This window comes from Lemur catta, chromosome 10 (genome assembly GCF_020740605.2).
Source record: "Lemur catta isolate mLemCat1 chromosome 10, mLemCat1.pri, whole genome shotgun sequence".
NCBI lineage: Eukaryota > Metazoa > Chordata > Mammalia > Primates > Lemuridae > Lemur > Lemur catta.
In genome coordinates this window covers 7,698,463-7,721,336 of record NC_059137.1, presented here as the reverse complement: position 1 = coordinate 7,721,336, position 22,874 = coordinate 7,698,463, and the positions used below count along the sequence as shown (strand labels likewise).

Below are 22,874 nucleotides of genomic sequence, written 5' to 3'. Positions count from 1 at the left end.
CAGGACGCTCCCTTCCCGCCTGCCTGCTCACCTTTAACCTCCACCCAGTTGTTATTTAACCTGTCGGGAGATTGACTCCCAAACTTTGGAAACCCTCCAGGGAGACCAAGAGGTCCCTGGGCTGATCCCAGGGTGAGAGCCGGAACCTATCAGGTAAACTAGGCCCATCTGGGTGGGGGAGGTCTTGGGAATCTTCCCAGCCCATGCTGGCCTCTGCGGCCCAGCCAGGCCCACGGCCCAGCTGAAGGCTGGGCAGAGCTGGCTTGGCAGAGATGCCCACAACTGTGTGTCACCTCATGCCCCACCAGGGAAGGGAGCAAGGAACGGAGGGATGAAAGGTGCCAGGTCCCTGGCTGCCTCCCGGCCAGTGGCTGAGAAGTTCTACTGGGAAGCCGCCATGGAGCAGCAGTGCCCGCGCGGGCGTCCTTTCTTGGCTAAAACTGGCTCCTTCCAGGTAGGAGAACTTGGCGACCTCGGCAGGTGGCCTCGCCTCTCTAAGCCTCAGTTTCTTTCTTTTGTACAATATCCCTCAGGGACTCAAAGGTCATCAGCAATGACAATAACCCCACATGTGGGGGCCCCATAGGAGAGACTCTGTCATCCATGAGCCTTGCTCCAGAGCTGGGAGGGCTCCAGGACGCCGCCGGCCACACTGCTCCACCCCTGCTCAGTGTGATTTGGGGAAACTCTTAAGGAGGGGTCTCTGAAGGGGCTGAGCCCTGTGCCCCAGGAGGCAGGGCCCAGGGCCCAGGACCACTATCACCTGCATCTCCTAGCTCAGAAAGGTGAGGTGAAAGGACTTAAGGACTTGGCGATTTGGAGGTGTCTGAGCTCAGCTCTCGTGTGGGAGCCTCGCTCCATGCCCTGGGCCCAGCGCCTTCCTGTTCAGCCTCGTTGCAGCACTCTGAGGGGGGCACAGCTGCAATCCCGCTTACACACAGGCAACGGGGGTTCAGTGCGGTGAGGCCGGCCAGCCGGGCAGCTGCGGAGCCGCACCCGGACTTCCCGGCTCCGGCGGACACTGAGGGGAGTGTCGGGATCGGAGCGCTGGGCTGGGCCGCAGGGGTCGGGGAAGGAGATCTGGACTCACCCTGACAGATGCCAGACAAGTGGCTCGGCCCCCACAAGCCTCTCTCTCCTCCTCTGTAGAATGGGGACTACAAGGCAGTGCCTGCGTCCCTCTGAGGACTGCAGCCTGAGCCACGACGGGAAATGCAAGGACAGGGCTCCTCCAGAATCCCCAGACCCCCGGAACAGACAGAACCTCCCAGGCAGCAGAGGAGGGGTGGTCCCAGATGGCCAGGCTTTGGGAAGAGTGACCTCTTTGAGGTCATCCAGGCCTCTTCACATTAGACACTAGGGGACCCCAGAGAGGTGGGGTGACTTGCCCAGAGTCAACTGGCAGGTCATTTTTGGAGCCAGGGCTCTGTTCGCCGACACCGACACCGGGGGAGAGAGAACTTAGGGCACACCCTGAGGGGCTGGGGAGCGATGGCATTTCAGAGGGCTCCTTGCCAGCTGTGGGCCTCCCTCTGAGCCAGCTCAAGGCCAGGGCCCCGATGACCAGATGACCTCAGTCTCCTCACAGGGCACAGGCCAGGTGGGGGCAGGGCCCAGGAGAGGCCTAGGGGCGGAAACCTGGGGCCTAGGGCCTGGCCTGGTGTTACAGACCCTGTAAATGACTAAGCCACTTCCCCCAACAGGGCCCTGTTGCCTCCGCTGAGAGAAGGGTCTCAGGACAGACCCTTCCTCACAGGGAGACGTGAGGATTAATGAGACGAGAATCACATAAGGTCTTGGCATAGTGCCGACATCTAGAAAGAATTTGTGTTAACTATTATATCAGAAAAGCCACGTGACAAATTAAAAACACTAGCCAGGGATTGCCAAGCTTGATCTGAGGGGCTGAATCAGTCGCCACTGAAATCAGACGGAGCTGGCGCTAAGCTGAGTCGCTGCTCTGCCACTTGCTAGCTGGTGACCTGGTGGGTGATTCCAACCCGGTCCTCAGTTTCCTCACTGTGAGATGGGGGTGATGGTGCAGCCCATCCCTCACGGGGCTCAGCTCAGCACCAGGCGTGGAGCAGGCTCCCGGGGCAGGTGCCAGAGACAATCCACCCTTGGAGGGTGAGATAACAGATTGAAAAATAACTTCCACATTTTTTTCTCCTGAAAATTGGTAATATAGCTGCTCTCAGGTTGAGCAGAGACGGCCTTGGCCAGCTCAAAGGGCAGTTGGGAGCCCTGGGGAGGAAGCAGGAGTGAAGGCACACCTCACCGCTGCCTGGTGCCCTCCGCGGGCCCCTCCTGGCCATGAGTCGGGATCCCAAGAACACCCAGAGCCCAGGAGTCACACCTGGTTCCAGGTCAGTTCTGGCTCTTGCTGGGCCTCAGTTTCCCCAACTGCCAAACAAGAGGATTGGTCGAGGAGAGCTCTGAGGTGCCAGCCACCCAGTGTTGTAGGGAACCAGTTAATTCTTTCTCCCACTTACGCATGTTCCCAGGGAAAATTACAAAATATAAACAAGCAAAAGGAAAATAAAAGTCACCTCTAGTCTCACTACCCAGAGCTGATGACAGTTCACATTTAGGGAATAACTTCCAGGCTGCTTTCTAAATTGTAAGTATTTTACCAAGGCTGGGAGTGGTAGCTCATGCTTGGAATCCCAGCACTTTGGGAGGCTGAGGCAGGAGGATCACTTGAGGCCAGGAGTTTGACACCAGCCTGAGCAACATAGCAAGACCCCATCTCTACACAAAATAAAAAATTAGCCAGGTGTGGTGGTGTGTACCTGTAGTCCCAGCTGAGGCAGGAAGATTACTTGAGCCTAGGAGATCGAGGCTGCAGTGAGCTATAATGACACCACTGCACTCCAGCCTGGGTGACAGAGCAAAAGACTCTATCTCAAAAAAAAAAAAAAAGATTAAATTAAATAAATAATTATTTTAGCAAAAATGGGATCCCACTGTCCATACTGTCCCATCGACAGGTTTGTTCCTTTGACAATCTTTTTATATTATGATTCATAACACTCATTTTCTAAAAAGTATTTATTTTGAAATGGTAACACAATCACTTAGGTCAAAATGCAAAAGGTACAAAAGGGTGGATGGTGCAAAGAATGTGGCAAGAAGGTGACGTCTAAGCAGAGTCCTGGAACAACCAGGAGTTGGTCATGTGAACTTGTGGGGAGGAAGCATTTCAGGCAGGGAACGACTGGTACAAAGGCCTTGAGGTCTTGTCACACATTCACTCTGTGTGACCTTCGGCCGGTTGAGTAAACTCTCTGTGCTTCTGTGTGCCCATTGGTATACTGAGGATAATCACAGTATCCCTAAGGCTGTTGTGAGGATAAACCAATACCTTTAATGCTAAATGCCAAGTGTGGACCTCAGTGAAGGTGGGAGTGAGCTATGATGATGCCACTGTACTTCCGCCAGGGCAACAGAGCCAGACCCTGTCTCTAAATAAACAAATAAATAGCTCACTGCAGTCTCAAAACTCCTGGGCTCAAGTGATCCTTCTGCCTCAGCCTCCTGAGTAGCTGGGACTACAGGCAGGCACTGGCTAGTTTTTTAAAAAATATTTTTTAGAGACAGGGTCTCACTATGTTGTCCAGGCTGGTCTTGGAGGCGAGAGAGGCCAAGGCCAACTCCCAAGTCCTTGCCACCTGGCAGAGGTGGAAGAGACGGAGGTGGGCAGGGACCAGTCACAGTGGGCTTGCGGGCTTTGGTGATGCTGAGAGCATGATGGGCAGATGATGGGGAGTGACACAGGGAGACCTGAGCCTAGAAAGACCATCAACACGGTGCCTTCACTGACCTGCTGTGTCACTCCAAGCTGTTTCTGTCCCTCTCTGGGCCTCAGCCTCCAGCCTGTACAGTGGGTTCCTTCTAACGAGGGGCCCCCAGATGGGGGTTTGCAAATATGTATATTCCTTTGTGAATTTCCTTCTTTAGTGCCCCTCTCACCCCTTGGACTGGGCAATCTGCGAGCAGAATCTTGTCTTCTGCTCCCCACAGGGTCCCCAGCATCCAGCCCAGGGTCTGGCACAGAGACAAGTTCTCACCCAATGAACGGGTGAATGAATGTCATGTTTTCCCTTTGGGAGGCGGGAGTTAAGGCAGAATTCCTCAGCCTCCTTCTGCCCAGCCCCTCGCTCACCCTCCATGCACACCTGCAGATCTGCCTCGTGTGGCTGGACGCTGGCCCTCGCTTTCTCTCCTCCCCAGACAATACCTCTGTTTCTATTGTTCTTCCTGGAGAGCGGGAACAGAACACTTGCGTGGCGTCACCACGAGGCCAATGGCAGTCCCTCTCCAGGTGTGTGACGAAGGTGTCCTTGATTTTCTCCTTTCGTCTACTTCCTTCTGCAAATATCTGTGGCTTTTCAAATAGAAAACAGTTGTAGAAAGGAGGTGAGTGGGCTGTAAAGGAAACACCAATGGCTTCTAAACAGAAGAAAGAGTGCGCAGCCTCCTTCATGCTAAGACAACTGCAAATGATAACTGCCCCAAGAATCTCTGCCCATCCACCTGGCAAGGGGCAAAGCTGCCGACAGCCTGTGTGGGTGAGGAAGTGAGGAGTGAGGAAGGCGGGCTCATGCCTCGCTGGAGGGGGGAAACGTTACTGCCTCCCTGAAGGACAGTGTGGCAATATGTATGAAAATGGCAAATGCAAATCTCTTTGACCCAGCAATTGCACTTCTTGGAATTTACCCATCCAATATGCTCGCACATGGAAGAAATGACAAGGGTGAAATGGTACTCATTGCTGCACTGCTGCCATAGTGCCATAGCGACATAGTGGAAATGGTCTATGGATCCATCAGCAGGAAACCGGCCTAATGCCCAGCAGTACTTCACACCAGGGAGTACTGCTGCTCTACTCTACTATGCAGCTTCAGAACACAAATGAGGCCAGGTGCGCTGGCTCACGCCTGTGATCCTAGCACTTTGGGAGGCTGAGGTGGGAGGATTACTTGAGGCCAGGAGTTGGAGACCAGCCAGGTCAACATAGTGAGACCCCATCTCTACAAAAAATTAAAAAATTAGCTGGGTGTGGTGGCATGTACCTGCATTCCCAGCTACTCAGGAGGCTGAGGCAGGAGGATTGCTTGAGCCCTGGAGTTGGAGGCTGCAAAGAGCTATAGGGATGCCACTGCACTCTAGCCCAGGCAACAGATTGAGACTCTGTCTCAAAACAAAAAACAAACAAACAAACAACAACAAAAAACACCAACCCCCCCCCCAAAAAAAAACCTCCCAAATTAGCCAGTGGGATGGCTCTTACCTGCCGACACAGTCCAGAATCGGGCCCTGGATATAAAGGCATGTGGAAAGTGCAACACAGACTCCATTATAGCCTGCTGCTATCTGTGAGTATAAAAGAGAACTTAATATACATTTGTATTCAATTGTAAATACATAAAATGTCTCTAGAAAGATCACAGGAAACTGGTAACATTGATTGCTTTAGGGGAGGGAAATTAGGGTGCTGGGCCCTGGGCCCCCAGGGAGTGAGGATTTTTGCTGTACACCTTTTCCCACTGTTCACTATTTGGATGATATGATATATTATCCATCCAGAGAAGGTGAGAATTTAAAAACAGAAAGAAAGGAAAAGTTTTAATGAGGAAAAGAAGAGAAATCTATTCCAGTCCACCTCTGCCTCTTAAATTTGACACTTACAGACTTCCCAGCGTCATTATAAAAACTGTCCTTGGAGACAATGGAGTAAACAGAGGTGCAGGGGACTGGTGACCTGCCCAAAGTTCCAGCCACCACTCTATATATATATATATATATATATATATATATATATATATATTTTTTTTTTTTTTTTTTTTTGAGACAGAGTCTCACTCTGTTGCCCAGGCTAGAGTGCCGTGGCATCAGCCCAGCTCACAGCAACCTCAAACTCCTGGGCTCAAGCAATCCTTCTGCCTCAGCCTCCCAAGTAGGTGGGACTACAGGCATGCGCCACTATGCCTGGTTAATTTTTTCTATATACTTTTAGCTGTCCAGATCATTTCTTTCCATTTTTTAGTAGAGACAGGGTCTCGCTCTTGCTCAGGCTGGCCTCGAACTCCTGACCTCCAGCAATCCTCCTGCCTTGGCCTCCCAGAGTGCTAGGATTACAGGCGTGAGCCACTGCGCCTGGCCCACCACTTATATTAACTTCCTCCACAACTAGTATGATACCAGGTGGCATCCTTGGGATTTTCAGGGCTGCGTCTTGCCCTCCATGTCTGTAAATCTGTTTCTGTTCCTATCTGGACCTGAGGTCTATAAGCTCAATGAGTCAGCTTGTCAGGACTGTCAATTTACCTCACCCCAGAGAAGGCCTATGCCAGGCCAGAGGGGAAAATTGATCTGTTTGCTCTGGACAAAGGGAAAGGAAATCGGTTACGCTGAAGAGGGAGTCTGTCCCCTGGGATCTCAATTGCAGGAATGGCCTAGCGCTCCAATGCCACCTCTTACAGAGGAATCCACTGAGGCCACCCACAGTCGATCTAGGAAAAATATTTGCCCTACAGAGGACAGAAGTGAGGGGTAATATCTGTGTTACACAAAGTGCTTTTATAATTGACAAGAAGGGGATGAACAGACATTAGAAAAATGGGCCAAAGATGAGAAAGGCAGTCCACTGAAACAAACGCATGCAAAGATGTTCAAGTTCACGGCAGCCAGGGAAATGAGAGGAACAAGGAGATGGCACTCTTCCCCCCCCCATCCCTACCCCGGGTCTGGGGTCATTCTGGGAAAGGGGTGCTCTCTTCACACACAGTTGGTGGGATGCAAAGTTTACAATAGCATTGGGGGAAAGGGATGCAAACATGCCCGGAACCTACCCCACCACTTCATGCAATCAGACTCACAGAAATACAACCCCAGATGTACACACACATCCACAGCAGCAAAACACTGGAGTCAGAGGGAATGCCCTTCAGCAGGACAGCTTGGGACATTCCCAGGAAGGCCACACAGCTGGCACAGACACTGAATTAGCAGCGTCCCTGGGGAGGCAAGGAGGGAGGCACAGGGGCTAGGAATAAGGACTCTGGGGCCAGAGTTCATATCTTGATTTTGTGACTTGAGCATGTGCTTTGACTCCTTTGTGCCTCAGTTTCTTCTCTTGTGAAACAAGGCTGATGATAATACTAGCACCTGTTTCACAGGGCTGTGATGAGGACTAAACGAGCAACTGTGTCAAAAGTCTGAATCCAGGGAAGTGGTAGTTTGCTAATTAAGTGTCTTAGAAGGATCCCTATAAGCTTATTTTTGAGTAAGAATGTTAAGATGCAGAAAATATCCCATACCTGTATTTCTTAGGGGGAAAAAAAACCAAAAAAGAAAGCACAAAATATTGTTACCTACATCAACAAGACCCTATGGGTGTCTAGGTGTGTCTGCAATTTCATGAGCATAGAAAACTATGGGACAGGCCAGGCGCGGTGGCTCACGCCTATAATCCTAGCACTTTGGGAGGTTGAGGCAGGAGGATGGCTCGAGGTCAGGAGTTCTAGACCAGCCTGAGCAAGAGCGAGACCCCATCTCTACAAAAAATAGAAAGAAAATAGCTGGAAAACTAAAAATATATAAAAAAAAATTAGCCAGGCATGGTGGTGCATGCCTGTAGTCCCAGCTACTCAGGAGGCTGAGGCAGAAGGATTGCTTGAGCCCAGCAGTTTGAGGTTGCTGTGAGCTAGGCTGATGCCATGGCACTCTAGCCCGGGCAACAGAGTGAGACTCTGTCTCAAAAAAAAAAAAAAAGAAAGAAAGAAAACTATGGGACATATACGTGGCTGTCCACAAGAATTTCAAAGGAGGAAGTGTTTGTGTGTGTATGGGTAAGCAATAGAAAAATATTTAAAGCTTTTTATGATTATGTGTATGCAGTATTAAACTATATACATGCATATGGATAAAGTTTCAATTACCAAAAAAGAAGGAAACCAAAAGAGGAAAGAACTGTCTCTCCCACCAGGCCGGGGGCGGGCGCCCCGGCAGTGTGGAGAGCAGAAGTCCAGCCAATAACGGAATCTTCCCAAAACATCACTCGCTTATTTTGAAGTCAAACAATCTGTGATAAATATTTACTGCCAGTGCAGGGAAGAGGGAGGGAGGACAGAGGTGCTGACTTCAGTCATTCTCAGGATTGCCTTTTATCCAAGGGATTTCCCCCGGTGGGCTGTTTGCAGCTGTCAGGGCGAAGAAGGTAATAGATGGGGAAAAGTTCCGAAAATTCTAGAACAAATGGGTGTTCTCCTCGCCCAGTAGGTGGGAAAGATTACTCCCCCAGCCCGCAGCCCCCACCCTGCTCAATGGCCCTCAGATCCATTCTCCACACTGCAGCAGCCGCAGGAGTTTCCGAGATAACAGATCCGATCATGTCATCCCTCCCTGAAACCATTTATTGTCACCCAAATTTTATCCAAATTCCTTATGTGATTACACGGTCCTGCCGGATCTGGCATCCTGGCACTCCGGAACAACTAAACCCAACCAGGTGGCCGTGCAGTTCCCTCGGTTGCCCGGTTCCCGGACACCTCTCCCCGCACCGCCACCTCGCTGACGCCCCCACCCCGCAGGCCTCAGCCGGGATGTCGTTTTTTCCAGGAAGCCTTCCCAGGCTCCTCGGGCTCTGTTAGGGGCCCCGGGAGTGTAGGCGTCTGGGCTTTGGCTGTCAGATTCGTGCGAGCAGAGGCCAAACCCTCGCTGCTTGCAGTCTCCGCGTTGACTTGGACCTTTTCTCGGCCGGGATGCGGTGACCTGCGCCAGGAGTCCGCCGGCTCTGTCATTCTATCCCGGCTTGGAGCTGGTTTGGCCTGAAGCGGAGGCCGAGGGCTGCCGGCTGGGACTGGCTATTTCGGGTCGTGCGGACGGGTCCTCGGTCCTCGGGAGGGTGGTGACGACAGGAGCGGGTATCCAGGGGAGCGAACGGCCCTGGGAGCGTGCCCCGCACAAGTGTGGCCCCGGGGCCCGCCCCGCACAAGGATGGCGCGCGCGGCGCGGGGCGCGCAGCGGGGCAGGACGGCGTCCTGGGCGCAGCTGGTTGGCGGAGCGCGGGGGGCGCGTCGGGGCGGAGCGAGGCGGGCGGGCGGGGGCGAGCCGGGACCCGCCCCGGCTGAGCGCGCTGCCGTCCGCGCCGGGACTATGTCGCAGGCGGCGAGCCACCTGCGCGCGGCTCTGTCCCTGGCAGCGGTTTCTGCGCGCGGCGCAACGACCCGGGGCGCGGCGAGGCGGAGGTTGAGCGCGTGGCCGGTGCCGCAGGAGCCCAGCATGGAGTATCAGGTACCCGGCGGGCAGGTGGCGGGTCGTGCGATAACACGTGGGCTGGGCCTGAGCCCCACAGCATCCGGCCTCCGCCAGCTGAGGGTACCGGGAGCCTTGGACTAGGGTCCTCAGGGGCGGGAACATCCTGGCGTCTGGGGGTGGGGACAGGGACCAGGAAGTTGGGCCCGGGCCGCCGGATCTGAGAATTCTGAGGCTTCAGTGTCCTGCATTAGAGAGGGAAAGGGCAGTGGTGGTAGCACCCCGAAGTCCAGAGGCTTGGCTCAGGTTCTGGAGTTCGGTGACCCCGGAGTCTGAACAAGGGGTTAGGGGGAGGGAGGGGATTCGAGAATTCAGACTTGAACGATCCAGGAGTATAGAACTGGGGGGCAGAGTCTCCAGGATTCAGGAGATTGGGGATCCAGGTGCCTGGAATTGGGTGGCGGGCAGGAATCAGGGGAGGGCCCAAGAATCTGGAAAACAGGAAATTTCTGCGGGCTTTGTGCCAGGGGCCAGTTGCCAGAGACCAGAACCAGATGCCAGCCAGGCGGGTGACACCGGTTTGATGGGGGTGGGGCCTTCAACGGCCATGAGGCCCTGAGGGCAAGAGGCTGGGAATCTGAGGTCCGAGGGGAAATGAGCAGCACCCCCACTCTCAGCCCCAGTGTCCCGAGGCCGTGCCTACCTGCCTTGCAGGCTGGGTGACCCTCCTGCGAACCCCATCCCCATCTTCCCTATTTGGTCGCTTCAAGCAGCTCTTCTCTGGGATGTGGAATCCCAGAGTCCTCAGGGTTGGGCGTGAATTCCAGGAAGTCCCAATTCTAATACCCCAGCCTTCTGTTCTGAGGTTCTGGCCCCACCCCAGAAGGGGCCCAGTGTAGTGGTGGACCCCACTGGAGCGGGTGAGGGCAAAGGTCCAGGGGGTGAAGCCTGGGGAGCCACGCAGGAAGCAAGGCTAGCTCCGTTAGGCACGCCACTTCTTTGCTTGGCACTCCCAGGGTGGGGCTGAATTGCCCCAGGCTCTCATCTTTGGCAGAGCTGGAAAGATGCCACTTGTTAATACCTTTCCCTGTTGCTTAACTTATAGGCTGGGGCAACGGGGTTGGCATTGCAAGCCTCGTGCCAGCCCTGTTACCCTGGCTTGGCCACTGGTATGCTGGGTGTCTCCATCCCTATGGACCCTTAGTGGGCCTTAACTTGCTACCTGGTGACTGTGCTTGCCAGGATGCGGTGCGCATGCTCAACACCCTGCAGACCAATGCTGGCTACCTGGAACAGGTGAAGCGCCAACGGGGCGACCCCCAGACACAGCTTGAAGCCATGGAGCTGTACCTGGCACGGAGTGGGTTGCAGGTAGGGTAGGGAGGGCCTGTGACCACCCCCCCCAACCCCATCTGTCTGTGAGTCCTAGCTGAGGTGGGGACCTTGTCTGTCTGTCCCAGGTGGAGGACTTGGACCAGCTGAACATCATCCATGTCACTGGGACCAAGGGGAAGGTGAGCGGCAGGACCCAGCTGTAGGAGGTCTCCTTAGGGGGCTGGTGGGTGGGGCCTGCCCAGACAATACCTTTTCTTTCAAGGGCTCCACGTGTGCCTTCACTGAATGTATCCTCCGAAACTATGGCCTGAAGACTGGATTCTTTAGGTACTGAGTGATGTGGCATCCCTGTCCCTATGGACCCTGGGGGGCTATGGAACCAGCCATTGCTGCAGGGCCAGGGTCACCCCCAGGAGGTCAGCTTCATGTCTCTCTGGGCAGTGTTTATTCATTCAGTAAACATTCAATTAGCACTTACCATATTGGCCCAAGTTTATGGCTATCCTTGCTTTTCATAAGGAAAAAAATTGGCGGGGGGCAGCAACTTGAATATATAAACTATATACATAGCTGGAATAGTCAGATGTCTTTTTTTTTTTTTTTGAGGCAGAGTCTCATTCTATTGCCCGGGCTAGACTGCCATGGCGTCAGCCTAGCTCACAACAACCTCAAATTCCTGGGCTCAAGCAATCCTCCTGCCTTGGCCTCCCGAGTAGCTGGGACTACAGGCATGCACCACCATGCCCAGCTAATTTTTTCTATATATATATTTTAGTTGTCCATATAATTTCTTTCTATTTTTAGTAGAGACGGGGTCTCACTCTTGCTCAGGCTGGTCTCGAACTCCAGAGCTCAAACAATCTGCCGGCCTCGGCCTCCCAGAGTGCTAGGATTATAGGCGTGAGCCACCGTACCGGGCCAGATGTCTTTTTAATCACTTAAATTCCACATATAAGTTAAAAATCACTTAGAAATATTTATCAGTTACGATGTCTTTGCAGTAAAGAGCAGAAAACCAGCTTGTAAGGGCTTAAATGATGAGGGTGTTTAGGACATGTGTGTCAAGGCTTTGGAGGTGGGCTGCAGTCGGGACCCCTTCCTCTCTGCCGGCCTTCGCTGCAGCGTGGCCCTGGAGGCAGCGCCCCCTCCTGGTCACACTCAGATGCCTAGACTCACACAAGATGATGGCAAGGGGGAACCCGGGTCCCCCCCTCCCTGTGCCGTACCCAGCCAGTCACTGGTGGAGCAAGGAATTAATCTGATGGTTGCTTCCTCAGGATTTGCCCCTGAGGCATTTAAGACTTTTGCCTCTTTTTATCTGACCGGTTCCCTGAGGCCACCTCTGTGGGCATCTGAAAGGTCATTTCAGGCCGATGTTTTCCCTGAAGGGTTCTTTGTTCAAAATCAAGAAATAGGCCGGGCGCGGTGGCTCACGCTTGTAATCCTAGCACTCTGGGAGGCCGAGGCGGGTGGATCGCTCGAGGTCAGGAGTTCGAGACCAGCCTGAGCAAGAGTGAGACCCCGTCTCTACCAAAAATAGAAAGAAATGATTTGGACAGCTAAAAATCTATATAGAAAAAATTAGCCGGGCATAGTGGTGCATGCCTGTAGTCCCAGCTACTCGGGAGGCTGAGGCAGTAGGATCGCTTGAGCCCAGGAGTTTGAGGTTGCTGTGAGCTAGGCTGACGCCACGGCACTCACTCTAGCCCAAGCAACAAAGCGAGACTCTGTCTCAAAAAAAAAAAAAATAGAGAGGACTCATAATACCACAGGGTCTTTCAGGATTCAAACACGAGGCATCAATCTGTCTTCTGAAATACTTTTTGGGTTAAAAACCCTAACCTTCGTCACGGGCCCACATGGTCTTGTCCGCCAGCCTGGGTTGCAGCTGGAGGCAGCCTCGTGCCCGGGGCTGAAGGACAGGCAACTCGGAGGGGCAGCTGCTAGCAGAGTGACTGATCCGTGTGGGACGGGGAAAGCCCGGGACTGTTGGAGCCCAGAGAACACAAGAGACCAGCCTGGGGGTGAAGGTCCCTCTCCTTTCCGGAGGAGGGGCCGTCTCAGTTGAGACCTGTGCCATGAGCAGGGTGAGCAGGGAAAAGGGTGAAGAGCAGGGGCAACGGCCTGGAGTTAGAAGGAGTGGGTGCTGGAGGGGCAACAAATAGTCCAGGGGGGCTGGGGCACCAGGAATGAGCCAAGGGACACAGGAGAGGCGAGGCACAGGCCAGTGGCATTAGCCCCTACTGGGCCTGGGAGGCCATGGTGAGAAGCTGGCACTCTCTTGAGGGCATCAGGGACCCACAGAGGGTTTCTAGCAGGGCAATGACACAATCAGGCTTGTGTTTCCAAAAGACAAGCCTCATTGCAGGGCAGGGGCAGGTGGGGGCATGGGAAGGGAGTCCTGATGACCCCAGGTCTCCCGGCAGCTCTCCCCACCTGGTGCAGGTGCGCGAGCGGATCCGCATCAACGGGCAGCCCATCAGCCCCGAGCTCTTCACCAAGTACTTCTGGCGCGTCTACCACCGGCTGGAGGAGACTAAGGTGCCTGGTGGGGGAGGGCTAGTGGGTGGGTGGGGTAGCGGGTGCGGTACGTGCCAGGACCCCATCTCCCCAGAGCAGGGGTTGCTGGGGCTCTGGGCTGACACACTCCTATGCCACAGGACAGCAGCTGTGTCTCCATGCCCCCCTACTTCCGCTTCCTCACGCTCATGGCCTTCCACGTCTTCCTCCAAGAGAAGGTACGTGCCCACTCCCCAGATCCCTGATCTGAGGCCTTGGGGATGGGAATCTCAGCAGGCTGGGGGGCTCCCTGCTCCCATGTGGCATCTGGGCACCCCCATGCCCTCTGGTCTTTGGCAGGTGGACCTGGCAGTGGTGGAAGTGGGCATTGGCGGGGCTTATGACTGCACCAACATCATCAGGTAAGGGCAGCTGCTTGGGGAGGGGGTGGCAGCCGGGAGCCCAGGCCTCACGCACTACCTGGTGGGTCAGGGCGGGGGCCTCAGGGCGCTTTCATCTTCTGCAGGAAGCCTGTGGTGTGTGGAGTCTCCTCTCTTGGCATCGACCACACCAGCCTTCTGGGGGACACGTTGGAGAAGATCGCATGGCAGAAAGGGGGCATCTTTAAGGTGACCAGGCAGCTAGGGGAGGGGAGGGAAGGCCTGGGCCTGGCTAGGCTCAGGGAAGCAGGGCTGGGGCAGGGCCTTTTGTGTCCTGACTCGGGACGAGGTCCTGGGTGCCAGTGGGCTCTGGGTTCTTACCCAGCTCTGCTGTGCGAATGGAACTTCCTCTCCAGCCTCAATCTCCCCTCTGGAACACGAGGGAGGAGAGGCTGGGTGGTAGCCCAGACCCAGGGATTGGGGGATGGAGGATACTAGGCAGCCCCTGTCTCTCCCTGTTCCCCACAGCAAGGTGTCCCTGCCTTTACTGTGCTCCAGCCCGAAGGTCCCCTGGCAGTGCTGCGGGATCGAGCACAGCAGATCTCAGTGAGTGTGGCTGCAATGGCAGGGCAGGCTGGGTGGGCAGATGTAGGTGTCTGTCCTGACTGGGGCGGTGCTTTCTCCTTTTGGGCCCCAGTGGCTCATCTGTGCAGTGAAGGGGGCCAGCTGCTCGCACAGCTGGCACACAGCTCTGGGAGCAGGGCTCAGTGGGTTCTGGTCGGTAGAGGGAGATGGGAGGGCTGGCGGGATCAGGTGGTGGCAGCAGCTCTGCTGACCAGCTGCTGCCTGTCTCCCCACAGTGTCCTCTCTACCTGTGCCCACCGCTGGAAGCCCTGGAGGAAGGGGGGCCACCACTGATGCTGGGCCTGGAGGGAGAACACCAGCGGTCCAATGCTGCCTTGGCCTTGCAGCTGGCCCACAGCTGGCTGCAGCAGCAGGACCACCAGGGTGAGTGGGCAGGTGAGTGGGCAGGTGCATGAGGAGCCTACCTCCTGAGTGTCCTGAGCACACTTGGTCTCACGCACCCCACAGGCACTGGGGAGCTGAAGGCGTCCAGGCCGAGCCTCCTGTGGCAGCTGCCCCTGGCACCGACGTTCCAGCCCACATCCCACATGCGGCTCGGTGAGTTGGACATTCCTGCCCAGCTGGGCCCACTGCTTGTGTTTGTGCCCCTTCAGATGTTGTTTTTGGTTTCCTGTTTGGGAGGTGGGGGCAATTTGAGCTGGTGCCTAAGAGAAAGGACTGTGAAGTCAGTCAACCTCCCTGCCCTTGATTTAATGAATTCTTTCTGAGCCTCAGTTTCCTCATCTGTCAAATGGGATGATGATAGGACCCACTGTCATGGGCTGTTGTAGGGATTCAGTGAGCTGATATCACTAAGGTGTCCAGAGCCTGGTGGATGTGGGACAAAGTGCCCAGCTAGTGGTAGCTGCTGTCACTGTCATCATCATCATCAGACCATGAGGTTCTTGAGGATGGTGATAGTCATCCACTTCTTGCCTGCCCCAAAGCTTTTAGCAGCACATAGTAGGTGCTCATGCTGTTAATGGTGTGCCCACTGTGTGCCAGGTCCAGTGTCAGGGGCTAGTGACACAGCCCTGGGGCCAGGCAGACCTGGGATCACATCCTGGCCCCAGGACTCACTTGCATTGTGAGCTAAGGGCTCTCCGGCTGTCATGTGGGAATGATACATGATGGCAGCCCCCTCAGGGTTGCCTCAAAGATTCCACCGGGTGAGGCGGCTGAAGAGCCAGACCCAGTGCCTGGGGCTAGTAAGAGGCTCCGAGGCTGATGGAGTCCTCAGAGGGCGCAGCCCACGGGGAGAGTCGGTTGTGTGTGCAGAGTTGAGGACTGGGTGGGAGAGGGCCAGGGAGGGCTTCCTGGCTGCGGCCGCTGGAGAACTGCCTTGCCTCTCTCCCCACCCTCCCCAGGGCTTCGGAACACGGAATGGCCGGGCCGGACGCAGGTGCTGCGGCGCGGGCCCCTCACCTGGTACCTGGACGGCGCGCACACCTCCAGCAGCGTGCAGGCCTGCGTGCGCTGGTTCCGCCAGGCGCTGCAGGGCCGCCAGAGGCTGAGCGCGTGAGCGCCGAGCGGGGGCGGGGCATGGGGGAGGAATGGGCGGGGCCTGGGGAGGAAGGGGCGGGCCCTGAGGGCGGGGGCGGGAGCGCGCCAGCGTGGAGGAGGGGCGGGATCTGGGGGAAAAGCTGGGGCGGGAGGCGAGAGGGTCTGACTCTCCCGGCTCCTGGCACAGGGGGCCAGAGGTGCGTGTCTTGCTGTTCAACTCCACTGGGGACCGGGACTCCGCGGCCCTGCTGAAGCTGCTGCAGGTGAGGGGCCGACTTGGGGGTGGGCGGCTGGCAGCCCAGCAGCCCTGGGTCTGGCTGTGTGACCCCTGGGGGCGTGCCTGTGTTTCCTCAATTGTAAAATGGTGCCCATTCCTCTCCCTTGAATTGTCCTGAGGCTTAAATGTGGAAGCATCAGGCACTTGGGGAAGTCTAGTTATAGGTCTTACCCTCATTCTCCTGCGTGGGCAGACGCAGGCCTGGGGTTAAAGGTGAAAGCTCCGGACTCTTGTCATGCCCCTTTTGCCACTAGCAGCAGGACGAAAGATGGCATTTCCTGCCTCAGTTTGCTTCTCAGTTTGGGGTAGTGGGATACCTGCTTCTCAAGTTGCATTTAAGAATTCACTGGGCTATAAAGCATGTAGAGGCCCTTCTCTGCTTGGGGAAGCTGAGGCTACCCTAAGCTGTCAGGGCTGAAGTGGCTCCTAGGAATCGTCTCCCATTTCACAGACCAGGAGGCCATTTGTATCCAAAGCCTCTCCCACTTGTGCCGAGTCTTTTCCCCAGCCTGATTTGGGGCCTGCTCACTAGCTAGGTGACCTTAAGCAAGCGCCCCCCCAGCCTCTCTGTTCCCCCATCTATATACTAGTCTCTGCCCTCGCTCCCCAGGCCACAAGCCAGGCAGGGTACATTGGGCGGATGAGGGGGTAGAATCTGAAGTGCCATGGCTGGGTTTATGTGGCCTCCCTCTAGGTCATGGTGGGGGGCCATATGGAAATCAGGGGACATCCTCTCAGGGGGCCTGACACCAAGTTTTTCCCCTTGGCCTTCTAGCCCTGCCAGTTTGACTATGCAGTCTTCTGCCCCAACCTGACAGAGGTGTCATCCACAGGCAGTGCAGGTGAGAGGTGACAGGCATGGTCCCTGGGTGTGGATGGGGGCAGAAGGCCCTGAGGTGGACTGCTGTGTTGGTGACAGTGAGGTCTGGAGTAGGAGATGGATTTGTTTTATTGCACAAGTGAACTCGGTGTATTTTAAATTTTGTACCATGTAGTTGCAATACTAAAAAAGAACTATCAGGAAGAACATTTTTCAAAATGCAGGTTACAGCCCACTGATGGTTATTGAAATCAATTTAGTGGATCTCAACCAGCATTTTTTTATTTTAAATGATAGAGTAGAATAGAAGGTATCTGTGCATTGTATGAAGTAAGTGTAGGTACAGCTTTGTGAAGATTCTTCTGTTCCAGGCATATACATACATATATATATATGCATATGAGTGCAATGTAAAATGTATTTTTTGCTGTATATTATGTTTTAAAAAGTTTGGAATAATGTAAAAAGTATAGATCCCCAGGCCCCACATCAGACTATCTGGGGAGAGTTCTGAAATTTTTAACCAGCTTCCTAAGAAAAACTTATGCCCACCGGGTGATGGGGCCCAACTGTACGTCCATTTTACAGATAAAGACACTGAGGCCAGGGTAGGGAAATGTGCTTAATGAGCAAAAGCACTGGAGCAAGACTGCCTGGCTCTGCCTCTCATGACCTTGGGCAAGTCACTTAACCTGTCTGAGCCTGTTTCTTCATAGTATGCACTGTGAGGACCACTAGCAGCATCCATTGACATGATGCACGTAAAGGATCTGGCGCTAGGCAGGTACTTTCAGTGCACCCCTGTCCCTTTCACTGACATGTCTGTCTCTGTGCCCAGCAGACCAGCAGAACTTCACAGTGACACTGGACCAGGTGCTGCTCCGCTGCCTCGAACACCAACAGCACTGGAACCGCCTGGATGAGGAGCAGGCCAGCCCGGACCTCTGGAGCACCCCCAGCCTGGAGCCTGGTGGGCCGGCGTCTCTGCGGCTGGTGCCTCACCCGCCCCACAGCTGCAGCGCCAGCTCCCTCGTCTTCAGCTGCATCTCCCACGCCTTGCAGTGGATCAGCCAGGGCCGGGACCCTGTCTTTCAGCCACCCCGTCCCCCAAGGGGCCTCTTTGCCCACCCTGTGGCAGCTAGCGGGGCCAGTGTACTCCAAGAGGCTGTTGCCATTCACGTGCTGGTCACGGGCAGCCTGCACCTGGTGGGTGGTGTCTTGAAGCTGCTGGAACCCTCCTTGTCCCAGTAGCCAAGGCCAAGGGGTTGGATTGGGAGCGTCCCACACCTGCCCTGCATTCTCTCCATGAACTCACGTCCTAGGTGCCTTTTGTTTTCTGATTCTGTCTAGACTGGCCCGGGGCCCCAGGCTCTGGGTGGCAGAATAGAGGGCTGGTGGGTGGGAGGCTGGGAGAGGATGTCCTCTGTCTTTGAGGCTCTGTGCCTTGGCTTCTCCTTCCTCCTGGCTGAGACAGCGGGGGACTTCCCAAGTCTCTCTCTGTCAGAGGAGACCTGGCCACCCTGCCGCCTCCCCTCCCGCCCTGCTGCCTCCTGGCTCGGGCCCAGCTTATTGTGTGAGCTGCCTGGCCAGGCCCAGGGTCCTGCCAGGTGCCAGGCGATAGATTCCTCCTCCCAGTGCCTTCCGGGAAAAGTGATGGCCCCTGCTTGGGGCACCCTAGGGACAGTGGGTGGCTGGAATGGATTAAAGCTTTACACTTTTTTAAAAAAAGAAATGGTGAAACCTTTGACTCTTGACCTATGGCTCCTTCAGTAAACAGTGGGGGGATGGGCCGCAGCTGCTAAAGGAGCTGGATTGTGTAGAGGGAGCCTGGGCTGTGACAAGTCCCTTCCTCTCTCAGAGCCTCAGGTGGCCTGTCTGGGACATGAGAAGACGGGACTGATGTCTGTTGTTGGCATGCAGGGCACTGCTTTGCAGAGCTCCTTGCAGAGACCGTGTGATGGAGAATCCTTCCTGTTTTACAGATGAGGGAACCGTGGCTGTCCTCAAGAAGCCATGGGACCTGCCCATAGTCATACAGCCAATGAGTGGCAAGTCCAGGATTTGAGCTCCGAGCTGTCCAGAAGCCCAGGGCGGAAGTGTGGAGGAAGTCTCCTAGCCTTTGGTTCCTCACGGCCTGAGTCCAGGAGCGTGCTGCCCAGCACACAGGTAGAACAGAGGGGGTCAGTTTAACCCAAACCTGCTGTGCCCTGGCCACCTGCTACTGTTCAGGAGGCCACACCTGCCACCAGGCCAGCCCAGTGGGCGCCAAGGACAAGCACAGCCCTGTCCTGTGCCCTCACCCTGCCCCTGTTTTAGACGTTCCTCCCCTTGTCCCAGCCCAGCGCTGGTTTTGTGGTCTGATTTATTGGTGGGGGATATGCAGGGGTGGGCTCAGGACAAGCAGCCCGGCCGCTCCCCACCTGCTGCCTGCCTGAAGGGCAGGGGGGGGTCTCCGTGTGGCTCTCCCACCCGCACTGTTCTTGTCACCCCTGGGCTCCCAGGCTGGGCCCCCCAAGGCTACTGTCTCCCACAGCACAGTTGTGCCAGTCCAGGCGTGGGGGCCGCTGGGACAGATCCAGGTGGCTCTGGGCTGGGCCCTCTTCTGTTCCCGTGGGGGAGGCGCTGTCGGGCTGGGCTGGGCCTGTTCTGAGTTCTCTCCCGCCCAGCCTAGTTCACCAGTGCCACATCCAGGTCCAGTGACAGGGACTTGGGCTCCTCCAACAACATGGAAAGTGGCCTCTCTCCATGGTCCTGGGCAGCCATATCCCAGAGCCACTGGACTGAAGGTTCTGTGGGGTGGAGTGGGGGACCCCCACTGGCAGCAGGCCTCTGAGAGGGAGGCGGGAAGGGTGGGCGCAGACAACTTGCTCCCTCCTCAGAATGGAGGACTCAGCTCCCGGGGCGAGTTCATGGCCAGTGGCTCCCAGCTGGTGGCTGTTCAGTCTGTCCTGCTGGGTGAGGGCTGGCCGGCCGGCGCTACGCCATGCTGCTGGTGGAGCAGGGGGTGCTCTGGGTGCTCCCAATGCTGTGGTTGGTGCTGCTGCTCTCTGAGGAGGCCGGGGCAGCCACCGCCACCACGGGCTCCCGCTTGTTGGGGGGACCTGGGAGCAGGGGCAGGGGCGGAGGTCAGGGCCCCGGCCAGGGCTCCCCATTCCCTCAAAGGCTTCACTGGGCTCCCCCAGGTGGGTGGGGGGGCCCTGCGCACTGACTGTGGGGGCCCGGGGTACTCACGCGTGTGCAGGTAGATGTACCAGAGCGCGGCGGTGAGCAGGGCCCCGATGAGGAAGGCGCCGAAGGTGAGGCCCAGCACGGCGGGCAGGAGGAGGCCTTTGCCTGTGCAACCTGGAGGGGGCCGGCTGCAGTCAGCACTGCCGCCTCCTCCCTGGGCCCACCCTGTCGCGCCCGCTGTGAGCACAGGTTTTGATGCCAGTCCTGCTAGGCCGCGGACCCTGACCTCTCCGAACCTTAGTCCCCTAGTCTAGCAAATGGGCTCATCAAAGCCAGGCCTGGCACTAACGAGGTTGCCACGACCCCACCCAGAGGGCCCAGCCAGGTCTTTGGGGTCATGCTTCTGTACCCCAAGGTGGATGGGGATGTATTTTCAGGGAGGACGGATGGGACAATGTGAGGAAAGTGTAAGAGGCCTGGGAGTCCACAGCCTGCCCTGCCCCTCCCTGAGCCCTACGCCAGGTAGAGAATGGACCAGAGCACCTCCCAGGGCTCCTCGCTCTGCTTTCTGTTGTCCCAAGCCTCATTCCTGCCACACCCCTGACTCCTGTGTGACTGTGGGCCAGGCCGCCTCCCGCGGGCCTCTGACTTCCCATCTGTGCGATGGGGGCATTAGCCTTGCTCTCTTGCTTCTGGGCTGGGGATGGGGGCTCCATCCTGGCCTGGATGGTAGCAGAGAGGTGGGTGCCCCCATGCTGCACCCCCACCTCTGCCCCCAGTGTCAGGGAATTTTCTGCCTGGTGGGGGCCTGGGCCCAGGGGGGAATAAAGAGGCTGGAGTGTGCTGGCTGAAGGGACGTCCTCCACACTGGGGGCCTAAAGGAAGGCAAGGCCAGCACCACACCCTAAGTGCCTTTTGTCCCATCCAGGAGACCCCCCCATTCTCCTAGCAAGGTCAGCTGGTAACCATGGCAATGGAGAAGCAGTGCACAGGGAACCAGAGGCCTAGAATCCCGTCCCACAGGGTGCTCGTGAGCACAGGTCTCCGTCTAGAAGCCGCAGCTGCGGATCCTACTCCAGGCTCCTGCCCCTCCTCCCGGGATCCCCCCTGCCATGTGCCCAGGTCCCGTCCCTCCTGGCTGTCCCCTGTGCCCCACTCTGAGCTCGGCCACTGGAATAAACCCCGGGAGACCCAGGGGGAGCTCACCAGACAGGTCAGGGCTGATGACGTTCAGGCGCATGGAGACAGTCCTGTGCACGTCCTGGGGGAGAAGGAGGGCAGCATGTGGCACAGCCCTTGGGAGGCAGCTTCCAGGCTTACTCCCTGGCTCTGCGGCCCTGTCCCAGCCCACTCTAGGGCCTTGGCTTTGAGTCCCATCTCCACCTTCTGGCTGGCTGTCCTTGGGAGGTCCTGGGAGATCTGTGCTGTGGGAGGCTGTCAGGCAGGCAATCCTTGGCTGCTGCTGGGATGTTTCTGGCGAGTGCCTGGAGGCCCCCGATGCCTGTGAGCACTGTGGGAGCCCTCCCCGTCCTTCACCCTGGTGAACGCCCTGGAGCCACCAGCCAGGTCGGCCCAGAGGCCCAGGCCCGCTGTGGCTGGAGGGAGAGGACCCCTTAGGTGTGCCCTGAAGGCTACCCTGGCTTCCTACAGCCAGGAGGCTTTTATCCCCGGGGACCTTTCCGTGTGCAGGGGCCTGGGGGTGACTCTGTGAGTGTCCAGGACCGAGTGCCTGAGAATGGGGGTTCAGCAGGCAGTGAAGTGTTGTGATCAGCAGATGCAGAAGGTCAGAGTTTTGTGTCCTTTGTCTCAACCCCCTTCCCTAAGGTCTCCTGTTCACTGGGATTACACTTGCGATCACACTACATGGATGGGCGAGTGGACGGATGCCTGAGTGGTACAGTAGGCGGGGGGGGGGGGGGTGGGGGGGGCGGTGTGTGGATGGATGGAGGGATGAGTAAGTAGGAGGTACATGAACGGATGGATAGTTGCAGCTGCATATCCTGCCAATGCCCGAGATGTAGCAGTCCCACCAGAAGGCTGTAGGGTAGCAGAAACAGCGCCTCTGGAAGTCAGACTGTTAGGCCATGTGCCTGACTACTGCTTTGCCCTTCATCAGCTGTTCCCATGTCCCTCTGGGCTGCCACGTCCCTGCTTGCAAACCCTAGACTCAGAAGTCACCCTTGAAGCTGGGCCTGGCCCAGACCCCACTCACCTGGGACCAGGTCCTAGGACGTAGGGCTATTGTGCAGCTGAGGGTGCCAGTCATGGGTGTGGGCACCATGTAGACGCGGAGGAGGAAGCTGAAGCGCAGGTCACCGTTAGGGCTTGGGGACAGCATATTCACACAGCTGCTCTTGGCCACCCGGCCCTGGATGAGTTCCACGGTGTCCCCCTCAGGCCCCAAATCTAGGTGGCAGCTGTCTAGCTGGAGCTCGAACTCAGGGACGGATGGGGACATGCTCACCTGCGTGGGTAGGTAGGGGGACAAGGCGTGAGCAGTTACTCTTAACCCTCCCCCTGACCCACTCTCTTGAAATATGAGCTGGTAGGAAGAGCGGCCACCCGGAGTCCTAACTGTGGGAGGAAAGGCCTGGGCCTGCCTGGGGCAGATGAGGAGAGGGTGACACTCCTGGCAGTGTCCTGGAGCAATGCCTCCTCCACCTGTCCCCCACGTACCCAAGCTGGCTCCCTCCTTACTCTGGGAAGTGAAACTTTCATCTCATCCCTGGAGCAATAGTGGAAAGAAAGGCGCGTGAGGAATCCCAGGTGCCGGGAGGCCTGGCGGTGACAGCACACCCAGTACCTGCACAAAGCCCTGCTGGCCCAGCTCGATGGTGCTGGAGGCCTGGAGGAAGTTCGGGCTGAGGTAGAGGCCCAGCTGGAAGGACAGGCTTTCCATGTCGACGCACTGCACCTTTTTCTGTGGGAGGACAGGAAGGAGACTCGGTCGGTCTGGCGGCAGCAGCCAGGAAGGCAACGGGGTGGTGTAGGAGCAGGTGTCACAGCCCAG

The 22,874-nt window shown here is 56.6% G+C and overlaps 2 protein-coding genes across 7 annotated transcripts in view; one reads left to right on the top strand and one right to left on the bottom strand.

Moving 5' to 3' along the window:
• Window positions 1-136: 136 nt before the first annotated feature.
• On the top strand, window positions 137-18,449 carry FPGS (folylpolyglutamate synthase). 6 transcript variants are annotated; one of them, XM_045563358.1, is made up of 16 exons: window positions 137-153; window positions 309-454; window positions 10,501-10,629; window positions 10,719-10,772; window positions 10,856-10,920; window positions 13,020-13,134; window positions 13,254-13,331; window positions 13,453-13,514; window positions 13,619-13,721; window positions 14,001-14,078; window positions 14,333-14,480; window positions 14,565-14,654; window positions 15,464-15,614; window positions 15,787-15,862; window positions 16,652-16,718; window positions 17,535-18,448. In XM_045563358.1, the coding sequence occupies exons 2-16, from the start codon at window positions 332-334 to the stop codon at window positions 17,945-17,947; spliced, it is 1,752 nt and encodes a 583-aa protein (XP_045419314.1). In that variant the 5' UTR covers window positions 137-153; window positions 309-331; the 3' UTR covers window positions 17,948-18,448. The 6 variants fall into 6 exon arrangements, with proteins under 6 accessions (XP_045419314.1, XP_045419313.1, XP_045419311.1 ...); XM_045563357.1 differs by lacking the exon at window positions 137-153 and having other exon boundaries at window positions 211-454; XM_045563355.1 differs by lacking the exons at window positions 137-153; window positions 309-454 and adding an exon at window positions 9,102-9,297 and having other exon boundaries at window positions 17,535-18,449.
• Window positions 18,450-19,041: 592 nt separating this feature from the next.
• The window catches only part of ENG (endoglin), a 31,741-nt gene continuing 27,908 nt past the window's right edge, over window positions 19,042-22,874 (bottom strand). The window contains exons 11-15 of the mRNA XM_045563354.1: window positions 22,668-22,784; window positions 22,077-22,328; window positions 21,071-21,125; window positions 19,928-20,038; window positions 19,042-19,797 (exon numbers count right to left, since the gene is read on the bottom strand). Of these exons, the coding sequence (XP_045419310.1) occupies window positions 19,673-19,797; window positions 19,928-20,038; window positions 21,071-21,125; window positions 22,077-22,328; window positions 22,668-22,784 (660 nt within the window). The 3' untranslated portion in view covers window positions 19,042-19,672. The remainder of the gene's footprint in view (window positions 19,798-19,927; window positions 20,039-21,070; window positions 21,126-22,076; window positions 22,329-22,667; window positions 22,785-22,874) is intronic.